Source organism: Schistocerca cancellata, chromosome 1 (assembly GCF_023864275.1).
Source record: "Schistocerca cancellata isolate TAMUIC-IGC-003103 chromosome 1, iqSchCanc2.1, whole genome shotgun sequence".
NCBI classification, from domain to species: domain Eukaryota; kingdom Metazoa; phylum Arthropoda; class Insecta; order Orthoptera; family Acrididae; genus Schistocerca; species Schistocerca cancellata.
The window spans coordinates 558,294,024-558,318,687 of NC_064626.1; the positions used below are offsets into that span (position 1 = coordinate 558,294,024).

Sequence of the window (24,664 nt, forward strand, 5' to 3'; positions counted from 1 at the left end):
TTACTACCTACTCTATTGGTGCCACATTTTTCAGATAGCATAAACATTTACACTAAATATACCTGCAAATGTTATATCACTGTACGGCGTTTAGTTCAGGAGTTATGCCGCCACAAACAATGAACTGCGTGAAAACGAAACCGCAGGGCGAAATTCGCTGGAGATACAAGCGTAACTTGTATACAAATATGAGTGAAATACACTGAAGACCCAAAGAAACTGGCACACGTGCGTAATACAGTAGGGCTTCCGCGAGCACGCAGAAGTACTGCAGCACGACATGGCATGGACTCGACTGATGTCTCAAGTAGTGCTGGAGGGAATTGACACCACGAATCCTGTAGGGCTGTCATAAATCCGTAAGAGTACGACGGGGTGAAGATCTCTTCTGAAGAGCACGTTGCAAGGCATGCCAGATACACTTTATAATGTTCATCTCTGGGGAGTTTGGTGGCCAGCGGCAGTGTTTAAACTCAGAAGAGTGTTCTTGGAGCTACTCTGTAGCAATTCTGGACGTGTGGGTTGTACATTGCCCTGATGGAATTGTCCAAATCCGTCGGAACGCACAATGGACATGAATGGATGCAGGTGATCAGACAAGATGCTTACGTACGTGTCACCTGTCAGAGTCGTATGTAGACGTATCTGGGGCCTCGTATCACTCCAACTGCACACGCCCCACACCGTTACTGAGCCTCCACCAGCTTCAATAGTTCCCTGCTGACATGCAGGGTCCATGGATGCATGAGATTGTCTCCATAGCCATACACGTCCATCCGCTTATACAACTTGAAACGAGACTCGTCCGACCAGGCAATATGTTTCCAGTCATCAACAGTTGTTGATAGAACCGGGCTAGGTGTAAAGCTTTGTGTCTTGCAGTCATCAAAGATGCACGAGTGGGTCTTCGGCTCCGAAAGCCCATATCGGTGATGTTTCGTTGAATGGTTCGCACGCTGACACTTTTTGATGGCCCAGCATTGAAATCTGCAGCAATTTTCGGAAAGATTGCACTTCCGTCAAGCTGAGCGATGCTCTTCAGTCGTCGTTGGTCCCGTTCCTGCAGGATCTTTTTCCGGGCGCAGCGATGTCGGAGTTATGATGTTTTACCGGATTCCTGATATTCATGGTACATTCGTGAAATCGTCGTGCGGGAAAATCCTCACTTCATGGCTATCTTGGAGATATCCCATCGCTTGTGCGCCGACTATAACACCACGTTCAAACTCACTTAAATCTTGATAACCTGCCATTGTTGCAACAGTAAGCGATCTAACAACTGCGCCAGACACTTGTTGTCTTACATAGGCGTTGCCGACCGAAGCAGTATTCTGGCTGCTTAGATATCTCTGTATTTGCATACACATGCCTACAACACTTTCTTTGGCGCTTCAGTGTATGTTAAATACATGTGACAAGTGTATACGCGGGTAAAGCCGCGGGTAAAAAGCTCCTTCTAAACCCCTGGATTAGGAGAAGGACAGACAGAGAGAAGGACACAGACAGGGCGGAGGAAGAGATGGACGGGGGGGGGGGGGGGAAGGGGGGAAGAAATGAACAGAGAAACAGAAGGGGAGAAGATGGACTGAGAGAGGGGGAAGAGGTGACAGAGAGAGCGGGAGGAGAAAATGAACAGAGAAAGGGAAGAGAGAGGAGGAAATGCACAGGAAGAGTAGGCGAGAAGAGATGGACAGAGAAAGGAAAGACGAGAAGACGGATAGAGAGGAGGGGGCACACAGAGAGAGAGAGGGGGGGAGGAGTAGACGTACAGGGGGAGGAGGAAGGAGGAGGTAGACAGAGACAGGGGTAGGAAGATAAGGACAGGGAGAGGGGGGAAGAGCAGATAAGAGGGGCTTGAAGTGGATGAGATGAGATGAGATGAGATGAGGAAAGGAGACGGATGGGCGGGGGGGGGGGGGGGAGATGAACTGAGGGAGCGACAAGGAAGACATGGATTAACATAAGATTGGAATAAATACATACTCGGGCAATGCCGGGCACTTGGCGAGTTATGTTACACACGCATATTACGCTCAACAATAACCTATAAGAAACGTATCGGTTACAACTCGTAATGAACGAAATTAACATCATGCATCAATTTGCACCGCAGAGTACGACTATATCACATTTGGATACACTACTTCATAAAATGAATTTTGCTTATCCATCAAACACAGACCACTTTCATTCATAAGATATTTGACGAGTGTGAATCTTCTCGTTGATGCATTAGTAGTCTAAAGCCACAAGCAGGAGTGCGTTTTCCTTTTTTGTAAAATGGCACTCAAACAGTTCCGGAGAATTTAAAAACGTATCATCACCGTCTCTGACGATGCCCTCTGCAGCAGGAAACGAAATATTAGACACAAAATTATACTTAAGAAGATGACGTAAATCGAAAAATTATGTGTTATTAAGGTGAGCACGAGCGACGCTTTTTCAGTTTTTAAAAATGACCATTAGAGAGTGCTATTGAAATGTGAAATTACTAATGTTTCAAAATATGCCATTAGTTATTATTAAAATTATGACAGCCCAAAAACTTGTCCAGTAGTTTGTTTATGGTGAATGCTTAATGAAACAGCGTAAATGGAAATTTCACATGAATCTTTTCGATGGCTAATTTTTTCGATTTTCGTAAAAGCCTAACTACATTGCCTCGAATAGTTTCGTTGATCCGTAATCAAATACCTTCAGAAGAGACTGTTTACAATTGATTTGCAAAATTTCGCCATGATCATTCCTCTGTCACCACACGATTTCGTGAAGGTCGACCAAAATGCACACCACGATGTGTCTTACCGTGAAGTACAGGGATCCATCGAAATACCGAAGACGATAGAATATCCAGTTCAGCATGAACATTTAGCTGTGAAAAACATCTGCTCCCGATGGACTTCGCAGGATTCGCCGAAGCTCAAAAACAATTGTAACGAAACGCTTAAAATATTCGACCAAGGAAATGCAAAATCCATATAAAATATCGTAACAGGAGATATATTTGCTACAGTGCTTTTACAGTGTACCTAGCTCTTCAATATCAGTCGACGTAGGCAACCAGGTGATAATATATGGTAGCCATTGACAATCGTCCAATCTTATAATCTTGGTTGTCACAAATATGTAAGTTTTTTCATAATACGTCAAGATTTCCTAAGCTGTGACTGGATTGAAGCCTAATAGCCAGGGCCAGTTTAAGGCCCCAGCGACGCAAACCGCCGCTTAGGGTGCCAAGCTAAAATGGGTGCCACAAGCACAACTATAACATTCCTATACAGGACTTGTCACATTCAGCAGTGGCCGCTTGGGCGCGAAGCTGAGAGGGACATACAAGTGCACGATTTACACTCCTGGAAATTGAAATAAGAACACCGTGAATTCATTGTCCCAGGAAGGGGAAACTTTATTGACACATTCCTGGGGTCAGATACATCACATGATCACACTGACAGAACCACAGGCACATAGACACAGGCAACAGAGCATGCACAATGTCGGCACTAGTACAGTGTATATCCACCTTTCGCAGCAATGCAGGCTGCTATTCTCCCATGGAGACGATCGTAGAGATGCTGGATGTAGTCCTGTGGAACGGCTTGCCATGCCATTTCCACCTGGCGCCTCAGTTGGACCAGCGTTCGTGCTGGACGTGCAGACCGCGTGAGACGACGCTTCATCCAGTCCCAAACATGCTCAATGGGGGACAGATCCGGAGATCTTGCTGGCCAGGGTAGTTGACTTACACCTTCTAGAGCACGTTGGGTGGCACGGGATACATGCGGACGTGCATTGTCCTGTTGGAACAGCAAGTTCCCTTGCCGGTCTAGGAATGGTAGAACGATGGGTTCGATGACGGTTTGGATGTACCGTGCACTATTCAGTGTCCCCTCGACGATCACCAGTGGTGTACGGCCAGTGTAGGAGATCGCTCCCCACACCATGATGCCGGGTGTTGGCCCTGTGTGCCTCGGTCGTATGCAGTCCTGATTGTGGCGCTCACCTGCACGGCGCCAAACACGCATACGACCATCATTGGCACCAAGGCAGAAGCGACTCTCATCGCTGAAGACGACACATCTCCATTCGTCCCTCCATTCACGCCTGTCGCGACACCACTGGAGGCGGGCTGCACGATGTTGGGGCGTGAGCGGAAGACGGCCTAACGGTGTGCGGGACCGTAGCCCAGCTTCATGCAGACGGTTGCGAATGGTCCTCGCCGATACCCCAGGAGCAACAGTGTCCCTAATTTGCTGGGAAGTGGCGGTGCGGTCCCCTACGGCACTGCGTAGGATCCTACGGTCTTGGCGTGCATCCGTGCGTCGCTGCGGTCCGGTCCCAGGTCGACGGGCACGTGCACCTTCCGCCGACCACTGGCGACAACATCGATGTACTGTGGAGACCTCACGCCCCACGTGTTGAGCAATTCGGCGGTACGTCCACCCGGCCTCCCGCATGCCCACTATACGCCCTCGCTCAAAGTCCGTCAACTGCACATACGGTTCACGTCCACGCTGTCGCGGCATGCTACCAGTGTTAAAGACTGCGATGGAGCTCCGTATGCCACGGCAAACTGGCTGACACTGACGGCGGCGGTGCGCAAATGCTGCGCAGCTAGCGCCATTCGACGGCCAACACCGCGGTTCCTGGTGTGTCCGCTGTTCCGTGCGTGTGATCATTCCTTGTACAGCCTCTCGCAGTGTCCGGAGCAAGTATGGTGGGTCTGACACATCGGTGTCAATGTGTTCTTTTTTCCATTTCCAGGAGTGTATATGGTAGCCATTGACAATCGTCCAATCTTATAATCTTGGTTGTCACAAATATGTAAGTTTTTTCATAATACGTCATGATTTCCTAAGCTGTGACTGGATTGAAGCCTAATAGCCAGGGCCAGTTTAAGGCCCCAGCGACGCAAACCGCCGCTTAGGGTGCCAAGCTAAAATGGGTGCCACAGGCACAACTATAACATTCCTATACAGGACTTGTCACATTCAGCAGTGGCCGCTTGGGCGCGAAGCTGAGAGGGACATACAAGTGCACGATTTATATACAGTGCGTATCACAATTAGTAACTAAAACTGACAACGGCGAAAGGCTAAAAGTAAAACGAACGAGCAGTAATGAAATTTACAATCTTGGCTGTCTCAAATATGTGGCTGTTGTTTAGGAATATGTTACATTTTAAAACATTGTGGTTAGGTTAGAACCTAATAACTCAGTTGCTACAGTGCTTTTACAGTGTACCTAGCTCTTCAATATCAGTCGTCGTAGGCAACCAGGTGATAATATATGGTAGCCATTGACAATCGTGCAATCTTATAATCATTTATGAAGCAAAGGGAATTACCAACGAACAATATCATCTGACTCACAACTCACTTCACATCATTTATCGTACAGTCATTATATGCACGGCGCATCGGAAAGCCGAGTACACCATAAGTGCACTAATCGTAGCAGTCAACTGTCTGTGTGCTCCAAGATAAATCACCGAGAGAGGTGGCGCAGTGGTTAGCAGACTGGACTCGCATTCGGGAGGATGACGGTTCAATCCCGCGTCCGGCCACCCTGATTTAGATTTTCCGTGATTTCCCTAAATCGCACCAGGCAAATGCTGGGATGGTTGCTTTGAAAGGGCACGGCCGACTTCCTTCCCCGTCCTTCCCTAATCCGATGAGACCAATGACCTCGCTGTCTGGTCTCCTCCCACAACAACCCAAGATAAATCGAAACCAACAAATGCGGCTCGCTCGCGAAGTACTTGCATGAAAATGATCATTTGTTTCTGTGCTTACACTGAACATGACGCAAAACATTGTTTTATGGACTCGGACGATAATTCATGCTGAATGGTGTACTACATACAATACGTTCTCCCCAGGACACCGATGCAACCAGAAACACAACCGAAAACACCGCATAGTTCATCATAACAATGCCAGCTGGCACACAGCATTTCAAACAACGGATTATTTTCTGAAATTATAGTCTCGTTGGCAGTATTCATTTCATTTATCATCCATTTGTTTATTTCTGTTCCCTTACCTCAAACAAAAAATTCGTGTGCACTTACAGGAGCTGTTGAAACGTTCCACAACCATATTTCTAGCATTGGTTAGAGCACATGAAATACAATATACATTTTAAAAGTGAATATTTCGAGTAACAATCGAACTTTTCGTACCAAAAAAGTTTTTCTTTCATCGTTTCTGTAAAAACATTAACACGGATCCTCGTACGACTCGTTGACGTCTCTCATTTATCCTTGGAAAGTCCAAGTTCCCCCTTTTATTTGCAAAGACTTTATGGCGGCGTCGCAGAAATCTTAAAATTAACGCGGAGTTTCCTTGCGGTGGTATCAGTGAAATCTCATGGCGCCTGGCTGTCTTGCAGCAGAGAAGAGAGACCTTAAAGAAACTTAAGTACATCTTTATTTGATCGTTCCAGCCATCCAAGGGTTACAATTATTCTTCAGTTACTGATTTTTTTTTCTTTCGAGAGTGTTCTTTCAATCTTTGACTCACTCTTGATCGCTCTTTTCTTCCAGAATATTCTTGTGTTTTTCTTGCTTTCTCTTAGGCGGATACTTCCACCATTCCCATTGTTATTACTCTGAACCTCTCTTCCTTTCCTAAAACTTCTTTACTGATCCCACACTTCGCTAGATCCCGATGAATTCCTTTCACCCATGGGACTTGGGTCTTTGCGTTCTCCTCGCATCTCAATATCTCATTTGCAGCCGTTTTCGGATTCATTCTTTAAATGTGCCTTCGAAAGATCTTCCTTAGAAATCTCCTTGCTTCTTACCCTACTCCCCAGACGCGGATATCGATGCATGAAGGAATCTGCTATAGCCTTATGGAAAGAATAATTTAAAACCAGTCTCCGGACATGTGAGGCACTCGGGTTGTGAAAGGTTCTTTCGGGAAGTTTGTTGATTGCTTTCTACTTCTTCAACTAGTTCCGTTGAGTCAACGCTCGCACTGCGTAAAATAGCGAAACTTGACAATCGAGAAAGGCGGCAACGCAGGCCGGCAGAGACCATGGGCGGTCGTAAAGAGTTCCGAGAGCGGCAGCGGAAATTCCGCGCAGGCATCGGCATTCGTAGCGCGGGGCCGCATCCTCCGGCTCGTGCGTCACATGGGACGCAGTCGTCAACGCCGCCTTGTGAGCGTCACAGCTGCTGACGCCACCGGCGACACGCGCCCACGTGTCTCTGCTGCGGGGATTTCAAACCAAGAACCAGCCTGCCCTGCTTCCGCCCCCATCTCTCCCCCTCCCCTGCCCCCACTACCACCTCACAGTTCTCAATCTAAGATGGATCGAATGGGCTGTTTGAAATGCACTCTGTCTCGATGTAGAACTCCACTCTTCAGTAACTGGGAATCAGGCAGAATGGTTCCCAGTTGGGAGTATTTGGAAGGGGATTCCTAGTTCGGAAATTTGCCTTGCCGTGATAGTCGATGGTGGCAGCCTCGCTTGATTTTGGCTCGGATATGCACAACAGTTCCATTGCATACTGTGTTAGATATTAGATGACATTCTGTCTTCCCCACTTAAAAAAGACTATAATTGAAATTCCTGGATGGAAATATACATAAAATATGGGGAAGGTAGCCGCCTACCTAAAACACACACACACACACACACACACACACACACAGACACCCCAAATTTACATGCTTGCAGTAGCAGTGAATCCGATGCGAAAGTGATTCAAATTATGATGACAGTGCTGAATGAACAAAATATTTACCCATCTTCTGGTTCTCTCTTGTATCGATTTTGAAAGAACTCAAATGTGCATATCTGCAGGTACCTATTACCCAGAAAATTTCAATGGCATTTTTGGAGCACAAAGAGGCATCTAAATAGAGACAGTAAGCAGTATTTTATCTTCCGATCAAGTGGTTGAATGAATGGCTTTTTCTTAGGAACAATCAGAGTGTTATATGAATCATATTAGTCAAGTGGAATTTATATATATTTAACATTGTCCCGCAGAACAAAACAAGGCTGCCGACCCTAATCTAGCATTGACTAGATTGCAAGCACTCTTATAAAGGTATAATATTAGGTTCTGCACAACATATTTGGCCATGGGATTAGTACCAAGCACCAAATGTGATGTGTGTATTGTTTTTAACAGTCAGTAACTGAATGTTTCAGTAGGGAAGGTAGGGAGATACCACACACAAAATGTTTACCCAAATAATATTAAGACTAGAGTAAATTAAAGAGAGTAATATTTTTTACCAAATAAGAGGTTAGTGGAAAAAAGGGAGGAGAAATGGAAGAAAGAAAGAAAATAAAAGAAAAGTGGTTAAGGGGGAGTGAAGGGAAAGGGAGAATAATAAAAAGAGGAAGAGGGAGGAGAAGACAGAATAGGAAAAGTGAGAGGAGAAAATGGGAAGGGACAAGAGGGGAAGAGGCTGAATCCAAGATAATTTCTTAACAAAATCATTTCTGTGAAACTGGTCATTAAAGCAACTAGAGATTAATCTGCTGGATTGTACAGAATCTGGTTCAGTAACCAAAATTAATAGGTAGTCTTTTTGGGTAACTTCTAACAACATCCAAGGAACATTTCTGGTCTCTAGGAAACAAGAATACTGCCATCACTATATTTTTCTGTAGGAGCTGCACCATAGTAGAGTTGACATATGAAAGAAGTAGCATTTTCAACTGGCAGAAAAAGTGTGGTATCTGGGTGTTCATTCAATGAACAAGATTTAGTACAAACAACTGTTAAGTGTTTGCCGGCCAGATTGCAGAAATGGCGAGGGTAATGGACACATGCACAACTGAAAAGGTGTTGAAGTTTCTAGTTGAAATGAAAACTCTGTAGATCATTCCAATGATAAGAATGCAGAGGACACAAGTATGAAGAAAAAACGAGAATTGGGAGAAAGAAAACTGATGTGATTTGCCACTGGCTCAGAAAGGCAGTGCTCATAGGGAAGTTGGCTGCTTATCAGAAAAGGAAGAATATTCACAAACCATTCTCATATTCTCACAGGAAGATTTCAGGCAACAAAGAGATATGTAAGAGGTCATTAAAGAAGGTATTTTTCCTGTGATCTCACTGGTGCAACAGAAGAGAGGCACAAATATGCTCAAAGACTGATGGAGTATTGGGTCTGTGCATTAATGGTAGTAGCTAAAGACACATTTTTTGAATGTGTTAAACACAGAGGAGGATAGAATAACCCAACACATCTGCACTAGTAAGTGTCCAAAATAAACCTTCTGGTTCTTAATAATTTGCCAAATACATTCATATTAGGGGTGGACTAACTGAAGTAAGAGGTGGCTACTCATTAAACTCAAGAATATGTGCCAGCTACCAACAGCTTTGAAGCTGCTGTCCAAGGTAGGCTTAGTATAATGAAGGAAAATATGAGGAAAGGGAAAGTAGAGTAAAACGCACCTTAAAAGCAAAGTACAAGATCCATTCTGCATACAAAAACAAAGAGAACACTGTATGAAGGCATACCTTTTCCCTTTGCCTCTATCCAATAGAGTATTCTGATGCTGTTTCTTCCTGGTAACTGGAAAGAGTGGGGCACACTCCACCTGGGGGCACTGTTTCTGTTTCTGAGATTCTCTCAATACATTAACTTACAAGAAACACTATCTCTCCCAATCATTCTTTTAATGTCTTTGATCTTTTTTGTATCATCCATGAATAATATAATGGTAAAACAGTCATCACAGTATGTAAACTAATAAAAAATCAACACAAAATATCCAATGTCCACATCAAAGCACTCATGGCAGATGTAATCAGCAGAACTTACCTTCTCAGCTACAACCAACGTCAACTACCATAAAGGAAAAACAAAAGAGATCTGAGGAAGACAGACAGAGGAAATAAGAAGTCAGAAAGGCTGTCAGTTCAAGTGAACCAAAAAAAAGCAGTAGTAGGGAACTGGCCAGCCTGACTAGGTGAAAAAGGGTGAGACTACTGTGATCTTTGCCAGCTATTGAAACTCTATGTCACTGCAAAATTAAAATTCCAGAAATATGTATTTTCCAAATAGAAGCAGGCAGATGGAGGGTAATGAGATGCAGGGGGCATGTCCGATCTCAAACAATCTGCTCTTGGATGATTGTGGAACAGAGATTTGGCAGAGACCAGGTGCAGTGAGAGGGCACCTAGCATATCTGGGTGACTGTATGGACAGAATAAATCTGCATTTAGCTCATCTGGATTAGAAGGATGGCCAGCTATAGAGTTACCTCACATCAGTTAATATTTCAATACCTCCTGTTCTAGCCCATTTTCTTCTTTGTCCAGTATTGCATTGTAGGAGTGGTGTGTACACACTCTGTATGGACTCCTGAATAAAGCAAGTCAAAGTGATGAGAAGGTGTTTCCTAGCAGTTCTGCAGGGAATAGACCCTCTATTAGTCTATTGAATGGAAATAGTAAGTGTATAAAAATAAAACACAGGGTGCAGTAAAATAGATATTTCCCAACGATTCAAATACTTGGGCTTGAAGAATAATAATGACATTCTGACATTCTCTGGTAAAAATCTTCTGCAGTAATTCAAGTTACAATTTCACATTGATCTGTTTGGTTTCTATATCTAGCATCATTTGGATACCTAATCTTACAGTTAAATTTTGTAGGAAGGTTCTAGTAGAACATAAAATACTTTAGGATTGAAGGAGACCATCCACTGGAAAGAAGATGCACTGACTCATCAATAGGTGCCCACAATAAAAGTTTTCCTTCTTTTGTTTGTGCCTACCGACCACTCACTGCTTCTTCTTTTGGTGAGTGGTCTCCTTTAATCCTAAAGTACATATAATTTTTATTTTGAGTGTGCAATCAAGAACAAGTGATTTGGTTTTTTTATGTATTATATTAATCTTGGCCAATAATTTGTTTTGGACATGTGTAGGAGAAAAATGGTCTATTAAGTTAACTAACTGGCTAGTCTCCTTTTTATCTTTTCAGTTTAAGATTTTTAGCTCCAGTTTTATGTTTATTCGGTCCAGGAATATTGCAATTTATTGCCATAAAACAAGAGGGGCAGCAGCCTTTTCAGTAGCTGCAAGGGCAACAGTCTGGATGATTGACTGATCTGGCTTGTAACACTAACCAAAATGGCCTTGCTGTGCTGGTACTGCGAATGGCTGAAAGCAAGGGGAAACTACGGCCGTAATTTTTCCCGAGGGCATGCAGTTTTACTGTATGATTAAATTATGATGGCGTCCTCTTGGGTAAAATATTCCGGAGGTAAAATAGTCCCCCATTCGGACCTATGGGTGGGGACTAGTCAAGAGGATGTCGTTATCAGGAGAAAGAAAACTGGCCTTCTACGGATCGGAGCGTGGCATGTCAGACCACTTAATTGGGCAGGTAGGTTAGAAAATTTAAAAAGGGAAATGGATAGGTTGAAGTTAGATATAGTGGGAATTAGTGAAGTTCAGTGGCAGGAGGAACAAGACTTCTGGTCAGGTGCCTACAGGGTTATAAACACAAAATCAAATAGGGGTAATGCAGGAGTAGGTTTAATAATGAATAGGAAAATAGGAATGCGGGTAAGCTACTACAAACAGCATAGTGAACGCATTATTGTGGCCAAGATAGATACGAAGCCCACACCTACTACAGTAGTACAAGTTTATATGCCAACTAGCTCTGCAGATGACGAAGAAATTGAAGAAATGTGTGATGAAATAAAAGAAATTATTCAGATTGTGAAGGGTGACGAAAATTTAATAGTCATGGGTGACTGGAATTCGGTAGTAGGAAAAGGGAGAGAAGGAAACGTAGTAGGTGAATATGGATTGGGGCTAAGAAATGAAAGAGGAAGCCATCTGGTAGAGTTTTGCACAGAGCACAACTTAATCATAGCTAACACTTGGTTTGAGAATCATGAAAGAAGGTTGTATACATGGAAGAACCCTGGAGATACTAAAAGGTATCAGATAGATTATATAATGGTACGACAGAGATTTAGGAACCAGGTTTTAAATTGTAAGACATTTCCAGGGGCAGATGTGGACTCTGACCACAATCTATTGGTTATGACCTGTAGATTAAAACTGAAGAAACTGCAAAAAGGTGGGAATTTAAGGAGATGGGACCGGGATAAACTGAAAGAACCAGAGGTTGTACAGAGTTTCAGGGAGAGCATAAGGGAACAATTGACAGGAATGGGGGAAAGAAATACAGTAGAAGAAGAATAGGTAGCTTTGAGGGATGAAGTAGAGGGGCCGCAGAGGATCAAGTAGGTAAAAAGACGTGGGCTAGAAGAAATCCTTGGTTAACAGAAGAAATATTGAATTTAATTGATGAAAGGCGAAAATATAAAAATGCAGTAAATGAAGCAGACAAAAAGGAATACAAACGTCTCAAAAATGAGATCGACAGGAAGTGCAAAATGGCTTATCAGGGAGGACTAGAGGACAAATGTAAGGATGTAGATGCTTATCTCACTGGGGGTAAGATAGATACTGCCTACAGGAAAATTAAAGAGACCTTTGGAGAAAAGAGAACAACTTGTATGAATATCAAGAGCTCAGATGGAAACCCAGTTCTAAGCAAAGAAGGGAAAGCAGAAAGGTGGAAGGAGTATATAGAGGGTCTATACAAGGGCGATGTACTTGAGGACAATATTATGGAAATGGAAGAGGATGTAGATGAAGATGAAATGGGAGATACGATACTGCATGAAGAGTTTGACAGAACACTGAAAGACTGAGTCGAAACAAGGCCCCCGGAGTAGACAACATTCCATTGGAACTACTGACGGCCTTGGGAGAGCCAGTCCTGACAAAACTCTACCATCTGGTGAGCAAGATGTATGAGACAGGCGAAATACCCTCAGACTTCGAGAAGAATATAATAATTCCAATCCCAAAGAAAGCAGGTGTTGACAGATGTGAAAATTACCGAACACTCAGTTTAATAAGCCACAGCTGCAAAATACTAACACGAATTCTTTACAGACAAATGGAAAAACTAGTAGAAGCTGACCTCGGGGAAGATCAGTTTGGATTCCATAGAAATACTGGAACACGTGAGGCAATACTGACCTTACGACTTATCTTAGAACAAAGATTAAGGAAAGGCAAACCTACGTTTCTAGCATTTGTAGACTTAGAGAAAGCTTTTGACAATGTTGACTGGAATACTCTCTTTCAAATTCTAAAGGTGGCAGGGGTAAAATACAGGGAGCGAAAGGCTATTTATAATTTGTACAGAAACCAGATGGCAGTTATAAGAGTCGAGGGACATGAAAGGGAAAGCAGTGATTGGGAAGGGAGTAAGACAGGGTTGTAGCCTCTCCCCGATGTTATTCAATCTGTATATTGAGCAAGCAGTAAAGGAAACAAAAGAGAAATTTGGAGTAGGTATCAAAATCCATGGAGAAGAAATAAAAACGTTGAAGTTCGCAGATGACATTGTAATTCTGTCAGAGACAGCAAATGACTTGGAAGAGCAGGTGAACGGAATGGATGGTGTCTTGAAGGGAGGATATAAGATGAACATCAACAAAAGCAAAACGAGGATAATGGAATGTAGTCGAATTAAGTCGGGTGATGTTGAGGGTATTAGATTAGGAAATGAGACACTTAAAGTAGTAAAAGAGTTTTGCTATTTGGGGAGCAAAATAACGGATGATGGTCAAAGTAGAGAGGATATAAAATGTAGACTGACAATGGCAAGGAAAGCGTTTCTGAAGAAGAGAAATTTGTTAACATCGAGTATAGATTTAAGTGTCAGGAAGTCATTTCTGAAAGTATATGTATGGAGTGTAGCCATGTATGGAAGTGAAACATGGACGATAAATAGTTTGGACAAGAAGAGAATAGAAGCTTTCGAAATGTGGTGCTACAGAAGAATGCTGAAGATCAAATGGGTAGATCACATAACTAATGAGGAAGTATTGAATAGGATTGGGGAGAAGAGAAGTTTGTGGCACGACTTGACCAGAAGAAGGGATCGGTTGGTAGGACATGTTCTGAGGCACAGTTGGTACTGGGAGATGAAGAAGCTTGCACAGGATAGAGTAGCATGGAGAGCTGCATCAAACCAGTCTCAGGACTGAAGACCACAACAACAACAACAAAACAAGACAATGTTGACATATTCTTTAAGTGCCTTTGGGAGGAATCATGAATTGAGGTTGAGGTGAAAGACTGCCAAATTGTTACGTGATTGTAATGAGAGAGAGTATCAGCTGCAATTCCAAAGCTGTCTTGTATTTTTTGAGTTAACATTGGCTTGGTTTCAAATAGTGCAGTTCATGACCTAAGTTCATGGCCTGTAGAAAATAAACTAACGCTAAATCACAGTAAGATTCAGTTTTTACAGTTTCTAACACACAATTCAACAAAACCTGACTTTTTAATTTCACAGAATGGGCATATGGTTAGTGAAACTGAACAGTTCAAATTTCTAGGTGTAAACTGTCATGGAAAGCCTACATTCAGGAGCTTGTTCAAAGACTTAATGGTGCCTTTTTTACTATTCGAAAGGTATCTGAAGTGAGTGATCATTCAACACAAAAATTAGTCTACTTTGCTTATTTTCATTCACTTATGTCATATGGTATTATATTTTGGGGCAATTCTTCTCATTCCAAAAGGATATTTTTGGCTCAGAAACGAGCGGTTCAGGCAATAAGTGGTGTAAGTTCATGAACCTCTAGTCAACCCCTGTTCATGAGTCTGGGTATTTTGACATTGGCCTCTCAAGATATGTATATTCCTTACTATCATTTCTTGTTAACAATATTAGTTTATTCCCAAGAATAAGCAACTTTCACTCAGTTAATACTTGGCAGAAATCAAACCTGCATTTGGATTGGACTTCCTTAACTCTTGTGCAGAAAGGCGTGCAGTATATTGCTGCATCCATTTTCGATAAGCTACCACCCGAATTCAAAAATCTTAGCAGTAATCCACACACTTTCAAATTGAAACTGAAGAGTTTCCTCATGGGTCACTCTTTCTAGTCTGTTGAGGAGTTCCTTAAAAAATTAAGCTGATTCTTGTATTGATGATTGCATTTACTTAAACTTATAGATTGACTTTTTTGGGTTCATAAACATTTTATTTTTATCTGTTATTACTTTTATGTATTGACACGGTCCATGACCTTGGAGATTTGCTCCTCAATTTGGTCCTACGGAACTTGACATGTAAATAAATAAATAAAAAATATATTTTCGACGTAATTCTGATATTATCTTGCCTTGGTGTATGTCAACTTTTGCATGATGACTAGCATGTAACTGTCACTCAGGTGCTAACACACAGATGTATTCATATTTTCAGAGTAAATGGCTACATTCCCAACTTTCTTACGAGGGTATGCTGAACAGTAATGCCTCTGAGTTTTTATATGAAAACTCTTAATGCTTTTTAAATAGAACGAGCATTATTAATATTTTACATCTTTATTATTTATATTTACATGTTTGTTTCTCAACCTAATCACTCTGGCTATGAACATATTTCTCCCAATGAGAGATCAGTCTGTCAATATCGTTGCCGTAGAATGTTTGCCTTTGTTGATGGAGCCACAATCTCACATCTACTTGCACTGCTTCATCACTATCTAAGGGAAGTCATCAAAGGTTTCTTTAGGTTTTAAAACAGATGGAAACAAGATGGGGCTGAGTTGTGACTGTATGGAGGATGATCAACTTTTCAGCACACCCTTGTAGACTTGGGCAAGCTGTGTTATGATGTTCCTAACAAAGCACTGTTGAGAAATTTGCCTACCACACACAATATCAAGAAACAATACACAATCTGAAAATAGCTAATGTTAGTACCAGGTAAAACAATGTTCACCTATTCATTTTTGAATTAGATATTGCAGAAGTAGTGTGGGTTTCAACAATCCTACCTCTCCGGTGAGTAAACAGCACATTATCACACCCAGGGACCACCAATCCACAGCATGACCATAGGGTTCCATACTAACTATGTCAGGAGCTGGAGAAAGAAAAAAAGAAAGTATGACATGATCAATTCAAAATGAAGTACAACACACAGATACCAAATCAACAGTTCCTGAAAGCAAAACATACAGATAGATAGACACATTTGCTATGACTACAAATTTACATGACATTACAATGAAACTAATTACTGCACTATTTCTTACAAATTTTTGGAAGGTGACCGTCAACAGCCATTAAGTAATGTATCAAATACAATCTGAACCATCAGCTTTTGTTATTTTAACCCAAATATCTATAGGTTTTGGTCTTTGACCATCCTCACTAATGCTATCCAAAGATATCAATAATTTTTTGCATCTTTAGATAGCATCCGTGAAGATGGTCCAAGTCTGAAAACAGTAGATATCTGGGTTTAAAATAAAAACAGCTGATGGTTCAAATGAGCATTTTATACAGTATTTCTTACAAGGAGCTACTTTCTCCTAGACAATACAAAAGCTTTAAAGTTAACATAGAAATGAAAACAAAGCAAATTTTATCTACATTTTATCAAGATACAGAAAATTTAAAAAAAATATTTAAGCATCTTCAAGTTATTTCTTGTACCATCAGTAGTGATGCAAAAACAGGAAGGAAGGAAGATCAAGGTTTAATGACATGTCAACAATAAGATCATTTAACACAGAGCATGAGCTCATTTTAGGGAAAAATAGGAAAGGAGAGACCATCAATGATCTTTGAAAGCCACAGTACAAGAATTTGCTTAAAGCTGTTTAGGGAAATAACAGAACATCGAAATTCAATGGCCAGACAGTGATTTGAATTGCCATCCTTTCGAATAAAAGTTCGCTGTCATACCAGAACACCACCTCGCTCAGTGGAGTGTTGCTAACTGTGCTAAGATCATGTGAGGTTATGGCATTCTCATCATAGGTGTGACCTTCATTTAGCGGAACAACCTAAAGCTACTATGTGCATTAGCAGCAATGAAAAAGAAAAAAGAGCAAACAAAAGTTGTTAGTACTAAGATACAAGCAAAAAATATATACCAAATGATAATATGAAGTCCTACAAACAGTTAATATCTACTTTATCAATATCACCAATCATAATTACAATTTTGCGAGTCAGTCCTGGGTGAAAGTATGCAGCTGGGTAACTGTATCAACAAAGCGTGAGGAAATGCAGTCTAAATGGACAAACCAGAATATAATCAGTAAGCTCATAAAGGTGTCAATGCTTCCTTTGCACACAGAAGGAATGTCATGGCTGTATCATGAGGCTCTCTCTTCATTTTCATACAAGTTATGTAATTCTTGTAATAGACCAACTTCAGTGAACATTACAACACCCAGGAAGAATACTCTGAATAATGCAAACTTAAAGGCTGTGTAGTGCAACGTATCAAGAGTAAATGGGTTGGGTTGGGTTGTTTGGGGGAGGAGACCAGACAGCGAGGTCATCTATCTCATCGGATTAGGGAAGGACGGGGAATGAAGTCGGCCATGCCATTTCAAAAGAACCATCCCAGCATTTCCCTGGAACAATTACGGAAATCATGGAAAACCTAAATCAGGATGGCTGGACACGGGATTGAACCGTCATCCTCCCCCAACAGTAAGTGACAAACACTGCAGAGATGATGTGCACAGAAGTTTATAAGCAACCTCTTTCGTGTGACCAGGAAATTCAATGTTACATCAAGTTCAGTTGAAGGGCCAACAAAGGAGGCACAAAAGTAACTAACAGTATGGTTCCATGCACATAAAGACACACTATCACTATGTTAATGAGTTCAAACAGGCCAGAATAATCAGTCTCTGGGCAATAGGATTACCATGTGTGATATGTTGGTTCATTCAGAGCACGCTGCTATTGATGCAGGTGAAAAGCCAGTTATCAGCAGCCACAGGACTATGCAAAGTGATCAGTGCATGAGATGACTGCTATATTCTGAGACTGGCTGTAATAAACTGTGTTACTTCCTCCACAGTGTTGGCTTGATGCTAGATAACTGTAATAGGTGTCTACATAGTTTGACACATATTGCGATGGACATGTGAATTCCATTGATAACATACTGCCCTATCTGCAGTTGCTGCATGTGAGCAATATTCAACCTATGTGACCATCATCTGACATCTGCATTGTTCAGTGGCACTGCATCACGGCTGGAAAAAACTAGTTCTGGAGACAGATGACAACAACAGTGAGGGCATTGCCAAGGCAGGTGTACAGCCAGCAGACATAAACAATGAGCTGGTTATGGAATATGCTGACAACAACAAAGAGAGCACATTGACCCTGGCATTAGTGCCCATGCTACCAAATGTTGCCAAAAGGACATTGCATATCTTCATGTGATTTCCAACCCACATTGTTGGCACACGTGACCCAGCCAGCTACACTTCTCCAGCACTGCATACGAGGCTTGCCAGGATCATCTAGAGGTACTTTGTGTTTGGTCAACAGAGCTTTTTGGACCAAAGGAGACTTTGAAGAAAATCCAAGGTCAGGACACAAGCCATGGGGCAAATGTGATGTCTCCTTGAGCAGAAGCGACAGTGGAGGAAGTTGCAGTTCCGAACAGACACACTGGAGGTGTGCAGCAATTATAAACCCAGTTCTCGGTCACTGCTGTGAGAGGTGGGGCTCACTTACAGGGAAACGGACATGGTATTTTGGATGTTCTGGGGAGCTACAAATGTGCATAGAATAATTCAGCAGCTGTTGTTGGCGCCTGACATAATGGAGGGACTCCAGCCTCAACTAGTAGGCTGTTTACAGTGCTAGTTCGAAAAGCTCATGTCACAAGTCAGATCTCAGATTAATTAATGGAATCCAATATCTGCAATGCTGAGGATGATGCAGAACTATATGCAAGACTCCCATAGCCAACACAGGACTGAGTAAGGGCTTTGTAGAGATGCAGATGGGTAAAATGAGCTACACCCCAACTAGTAATACTGAGGCAGTGAAGTATAATGTGGTGTCGCCAGCACTTGCACTTAAATTAGCAAAGGTAGGGAACCTACATCAGCTGGCAATCAAAGCTAGTCCCAGAAAGTGGTGCATCTCAACTACAAGAACTAACTGATCATCTAGGTAAAGCTCTGGATGTGGGTGGGCAGTACAATGATGGCAGAAGTGCATGACTTGAGTCTTGGTGGCTGAAAACCAAAAGCCATGGGTGAGAGCCCATTACTGCGCCTTTCGTATGGCACCCTGTAGGTGATGCTCAGCAACAACCATACTACAGGAGCAATAATAAAATCAAAAATTGTCATCATATAAGAAAGACAATGTCAAATATCATACAGCCACCGCTAGACCATTCATGGTCACCAGGAAGAAGAGGACGCTCCATACAGAACCCTGTTCTCTTGGATATGGCGGTTACTGAGTGAAGTGCCCACTTGAACTTGGAACGTATGTTGCAACAGGAAGTTCTTGCCAAAAATCATGGATTTTGGCAGCATATAGTGGCCTTGAGAAGAACATGAAAGGTGTTTTGCTACACAAGTCTCCTATAAAAATGTTTCAAAGAAACTTCCCTTTTCAGCTGTTACTTCTGGTAATATGGAAAATATACTTTAGTTAGGTGCATTCAAACAATTTGGTTTTTCCATTTCAAAGAAGGTGTGTTTGGCTTCCACAGCAATTCCATTTCATGGCATTGAAGGCTTAACTACTTCATGTTCCAATCTGTTTACTCCTGGGTTAGGATGGGCTATGGATGTAACAGTAAAAACTCAATTAAAACCATAGTCTGTGCCTCACTTCTCGTGAGTGCTCCCTAGCCCACACATCCTGTGGGATGTGGTTAGGACAGCATTGGACAGATTGAAGGCCCTTGAGGTGATTAACCCTGTCTCGTCAAGCCAACGGGCTTGCCCCCTTGCAAAAGAGAAAATGGGGGGGGGGGGGGGGGGCAGGAGAGGAGAAAAAAAGGATGGCTTTCTCTCCAATTACGTGGCACCATTAACACCCAGTTCATCATTGATACCTTTCAAATTTACCACCCAGCAGATCTGTTTTCCAAGACAGAAAATGGTGTCTTCTGTACTAAGCTTCATTTGTCAGAGGCATACTTACAGTTACCACTACATCCAAAATTTCAGGATCTGTTGGTGCTCAATACACCCTTTGGCCTCCACAAGTAAAACAGGCTGCCCTTTGGTATTTTCAGCACTGCAACAGTCTTCCAGCATTACTTGGAGAATCTAATACAGGATACTCTTTGATGTGGCAATTAGTGAAGTGACATCATAGTGATGCGGATATCAACCAGAACCTTCAGAACTTGTAATCTTTGTTTGCTTGGTTAACCAAGGCTGGCCTCAAATGTAGCCTCCAAAAGCGTAAATTTTTCCAACAGTCTGTTGAGTGTTTGGCTTTATAATCAGCAAGCTGGTCATCCATCCTACCAAGAATCATGTCCGAGCTATTGTAAACATGCACAGGTCCAGACTCAAAAGGAACTGCAATCCATTATGGGAAAAATTAGCTACTATGGCCATTTTATCCCCGGTGTCACAAAACTGTCTAACCACTCAATGCACTGTGGAAAATAGGGGTTCTATTCCAGTGGTCCCCAAAGTGTGTGACAGCTTTTTCCATAAGTAAATAAGCCCTCCAATCAGTATCACGTCTTGCCCTGTTTCCATCATGGAAGCTTTTTCTTCTTACCACAGATGTCTCGCAGCATAGTGTTGGGGCAGTGCTACCTCACAAGGAAGCGAATGGCTCCAAGCAGGCATTGGCCATCGTTTATGCAGTTTAGAAATTTGATACGTATCTGTATGGCATCAAATTCCAGCTGCTCACTGACCACAACCCATTACTCACATTGTTTGGACTGTGTTCTTGCCTTCCAGACAGGACAGCACAAAGGCTACAATGATGGGCATTGTTCATATCGGCCTATACCTATGGCAAAAACAACAACCACAATTACACTGTTTTCTGGTGAAGTGCAAAGTGCTTTTACGACCTTATTTGTTATATTTATGTGTGCATCACAACACCTCACCATGATGCTGTGAATAAAAGGGCTTGCCACACGAAAACATGACAAGCTATGTGTAATAAATAATAAACAAGTGGTCCTGAAAAATCATGCACACCCCAAGTGTAAAGGTTAAATAAAATGGAATCCCTCTGATGATGGCACAGTAGTGCTGAAAAATGTTTGGGTACTTGAAAAAAATGATGTTTTGCATAACTGGCAGACCTCACATCCTACAATTTTAACTGCAAACATGGTAAACACAAGGAGCTGCAAATCCAAAAGATGAATAAGTAGAGCAACAATTTTCTGTAAGGGAAACCAAAATTCTTTGATGTACATCTGGTCTGACACTTCATGATCATGTGACCAATGGAAAAATACATAGGCGTATCTTCAAGAAGATGAAGAACAGCCATCTTTGGTGGCATGGACATGCAATTCGAGCACACCCAAACACAAAAGCAAAACAAAAGTTTTTGTTGAAAGTCAATATAGGTAGTCAGTGACCTACTGGGAGACCAAGGGAATATTAACTAGATCCCTCAATCACTTCTCAAGATAGTCAACCCCCATCCTGCCCAAGCACACGATTGTGTCAAAATAGAGTCAAAGAGCGAACCCTGCTACATTGTGATACAAATGCTGAGGTGGAGAAGAAGAAGAAGAAGAAGGATTAATACATCAGAAGAAAATAAGAATAACAGGAAACCTACCCATGTACTGAATAGTGCCACAAATGGTTGTAGTGCGACATCCATATTTCAGCCATTTTGCTAGTCCAAAGTCTATCAACTTTAAATGGCCTTCCTCATCCAGTAACAGATTTTCAAGCTTCAGATCACGATATATAATACCAGCATTGTGAAGGAAATCTGAAAATATAAGTAATACTTTTCCAGTAGCACATCACATTAGAATATGTAAAAAATATTTATAATCAAGGAATTGCATTTATTATTAGTATATAACTTGCCCATCACTTACCTATGGGACACAGAGAAGATTATACAGAAAGTGATAATGCACATAGTGTAATGATTGTCACTGACTGAAAACAAACTGCAGCCATGCACATATTTAGGTAACTTTGTTAATGGGCATTACTTGAAGAAAGAAAAAATTACAGTTAGCAGTCTTAATTAAATATCAAACAACATATTGCATACACATTGGCAGTTATACCACCGCTAAAATCATTTCATGAACTTAGTGCCTGGTATTCAAAAACTGAAAAACATGCTGCCAGATTTTCTACAACTGTAAATAGTACAAAATATTAAAAGCACAGGGGTGTCCTTGAAAACCTTTTGTTATTATCAATCTACACTGTTAGTTTCTAATTTTTTGGCAAATGAATGTATGGTAATTACCTAAAGCCAGAGCAATTTCTGCAACATACACCCTCACAAGTTCTTCTGGTAAGGGTCCATAATCTTGACATATCCGTAATAATTCTCCACCGGCAATATAATCCGTAACTGTAAGCAGATTTCAAAACAATCTTCATTTAAATTCTCTTCAACAAATTCGAATTATGGAATACATATATTGTAAATTATTCTTAGAAAAATTATGAATCACAACTGAATGCTTAACACAAACCAATGAACAGCCGTTTTCTATTCTGCCAGAAATATGGACAGTTTACAATAAATGGGTGGTGTCCACAAATTGACTGGATTCTGACTTCATCTTTCACCTGTTCAACAGCATTTTGTGACAAAATCTGAAATTAAATAATTTTACATTAAAGTTATAATTCATATCCAACATATTTCCTACTTTTGAATATCTTTGTTCCATAAAAATTCAGATATAACAGTTTTTACTTCTGTAGCAATTACTAACTTGTAATCCACTTAAAATATAATTCAACTGGACTGTATTACATTTACTTTATGATCCAAATTGTAATTTTACAATTAACTTAATTGAAATGGCAGTCAAAGTTTAGTTTCAGTTTTGTCTTCATTATAAAAGCTAAGACACGTATGCAAATAATTTGTGTATGGCAAGACTTAGATGAAGCAACATTAGTAGCCCCGATGGATTTACAAAAGGAAAATACAAACATATCACTATGTGAAACATTGTCCATGTCCAGTGAAGATGCCTACAGATGGACTCTGTCAATATTGCTGGCTGGTTGACTGAATTTCTGTAGCAGGCAAACATAAAGCCACTCAGTGTCAGTCTCTTCCTCAGTTGCTGTTATCTGACTTTCCTCTATCGCTGGACTCCAACTGTCACAACTCTTCACTGTGTATGCAGCGTTATGAACTATAAATGCATGGTTTTTACTTCTGCAAAGCTTAATGGAACTTCGTTTATTACCAGGCTTACTAAACCTGTGTATAGCAATGAGGTGGCCACACATCAAGCACTGCTATGGATACTACATTTCTCAACCAGTGGCAGTAGCAACTTAACTAGTACCAGGAAATGATCAGGCACTTAATTTTTCAATGCTGTTTCAGTACAGATGCTGCCAGCCATACTGCCATTTCAGCCACTGAACAAGATTAAGAAGCGTATCAAAAATGTCTTGCACTGCACTTCTTGGAAAGTGATATCATACAGCCAGACCTCCAATGGGCCTTTTTGTCATCCACAAATCCACAATTATATTATTTACTTCCAAAGCTAGCCCCCTTGTCCAAAATATCTGTGTTACCATTGTCTGAAATGTTCTCTTTATTATCTCATCATTTTTCCAATAAAATGCATGTGATACCAGCAACACTACAATTCTTACAATACTGAAAGTCAAACACAGTCAGTTACGTATCTTGGAGTGCAGGTTCCCAGAAGTTAAGTTGAAAATGTAAATTCTCATGTGAGTGTAGTAAATCATACATAAGAAGTTTAATACTTGCTGTAATGATCTACTTATCCCCAGATAAGAATGTCCGCACCCAAGCCTAAAAACAAACTGACCACTCCCTGTCTGATACGCTTTGAACAGGGAATGAATTTTAAATTTTCTAAAATAATTTTTCAGTAGACTGTAGTGATACAGTGCAGTTGGTTGCTATCATAGATTCTCTAATGACAAACATGTGCTCCACAGCAGTCACTTGGCCTCATTTTCTGCAATCCAAGGCTAGTTCCAGGCATCATTTGCAGCAACATACTTTGGTTCCAAGTTGTCCAGATTGTTTTTCCTTACATTCCAGATGGGTACGTCCACATTATGAAGAAGAGTGTTTTATGTTTTTGCATAAAGGTCACATTGCAGAAGTATACCATAGCATGATGGACACCAGGCATCAGCCCCAGTTGATTCAAACTAATAACATTTTAGTCACAGACGATGTGCTGGTTCAGCATACAGTTTTGTTACATGCAACAGTGCAGGACATTCCAGTGACCACCTTTTCACTACTGGTGCATTGGTCTCAACCATAAAGCAGTCTAGGTATTTTAGTGTGAGCGCTCCCTTGCTCAGCAAGATGGAATCGAAGTTATTGGTGTATGCAGAGCTTGATTTGTAAAAAAGAAAGTTATGGTACCAGGACCTTCCAGGTGTTTTTGACTTCTTAAAATGTTATTTTGATGCTTTTCTGAGCATTTTAAAAATTTGAATACAACATTTGTTTTACGTCATTGCAACTTCAGAAAAAGTTCTGTCATATCGTATCTCAAAATCTGTGGTTCTGATTTTTTTCCTCAGACATACCAGTACTGCATACCGATGTGTACTGTTACAAATCCA

The 24,664-nt window shown here is 41.3% G+C and overlaps 1 protein-coding gene across 1 annotated transcript in view; it reads right to left on the minus strand.

The window, feature by feature from the left end:
- Window positions 1–24,664, minus strand: part of LOC126190726 (serine/threonine-protein kinase S6KL) — a 274,027-nt gene that overhangs the window by 181,316 nt on the left and 68,047 nt on the right. The window contains exons 5-8 of the mRNA XM_049931257.1: window positions 22,552–22,675; window positions 22,320–22,427; window positions 21,663–21,821; window positions 15,881–15,969 (exon numbers count right to left, since the gene is read on the minus strand). Coding sequence (XP_049787214.1) covers window positions 15,881–15,969; window positions 21,663–21,821; window positions 22,320–22,427; window positions 22,552–22,675 — 480 coding nt within the window. The remainder of the gene's footprint in view (window positions 1–15,880; window positions 15,970–21,662; window positions 21,822–22,319; window positions 22,428–22,551; window positions 22,676–24,664) is intronic.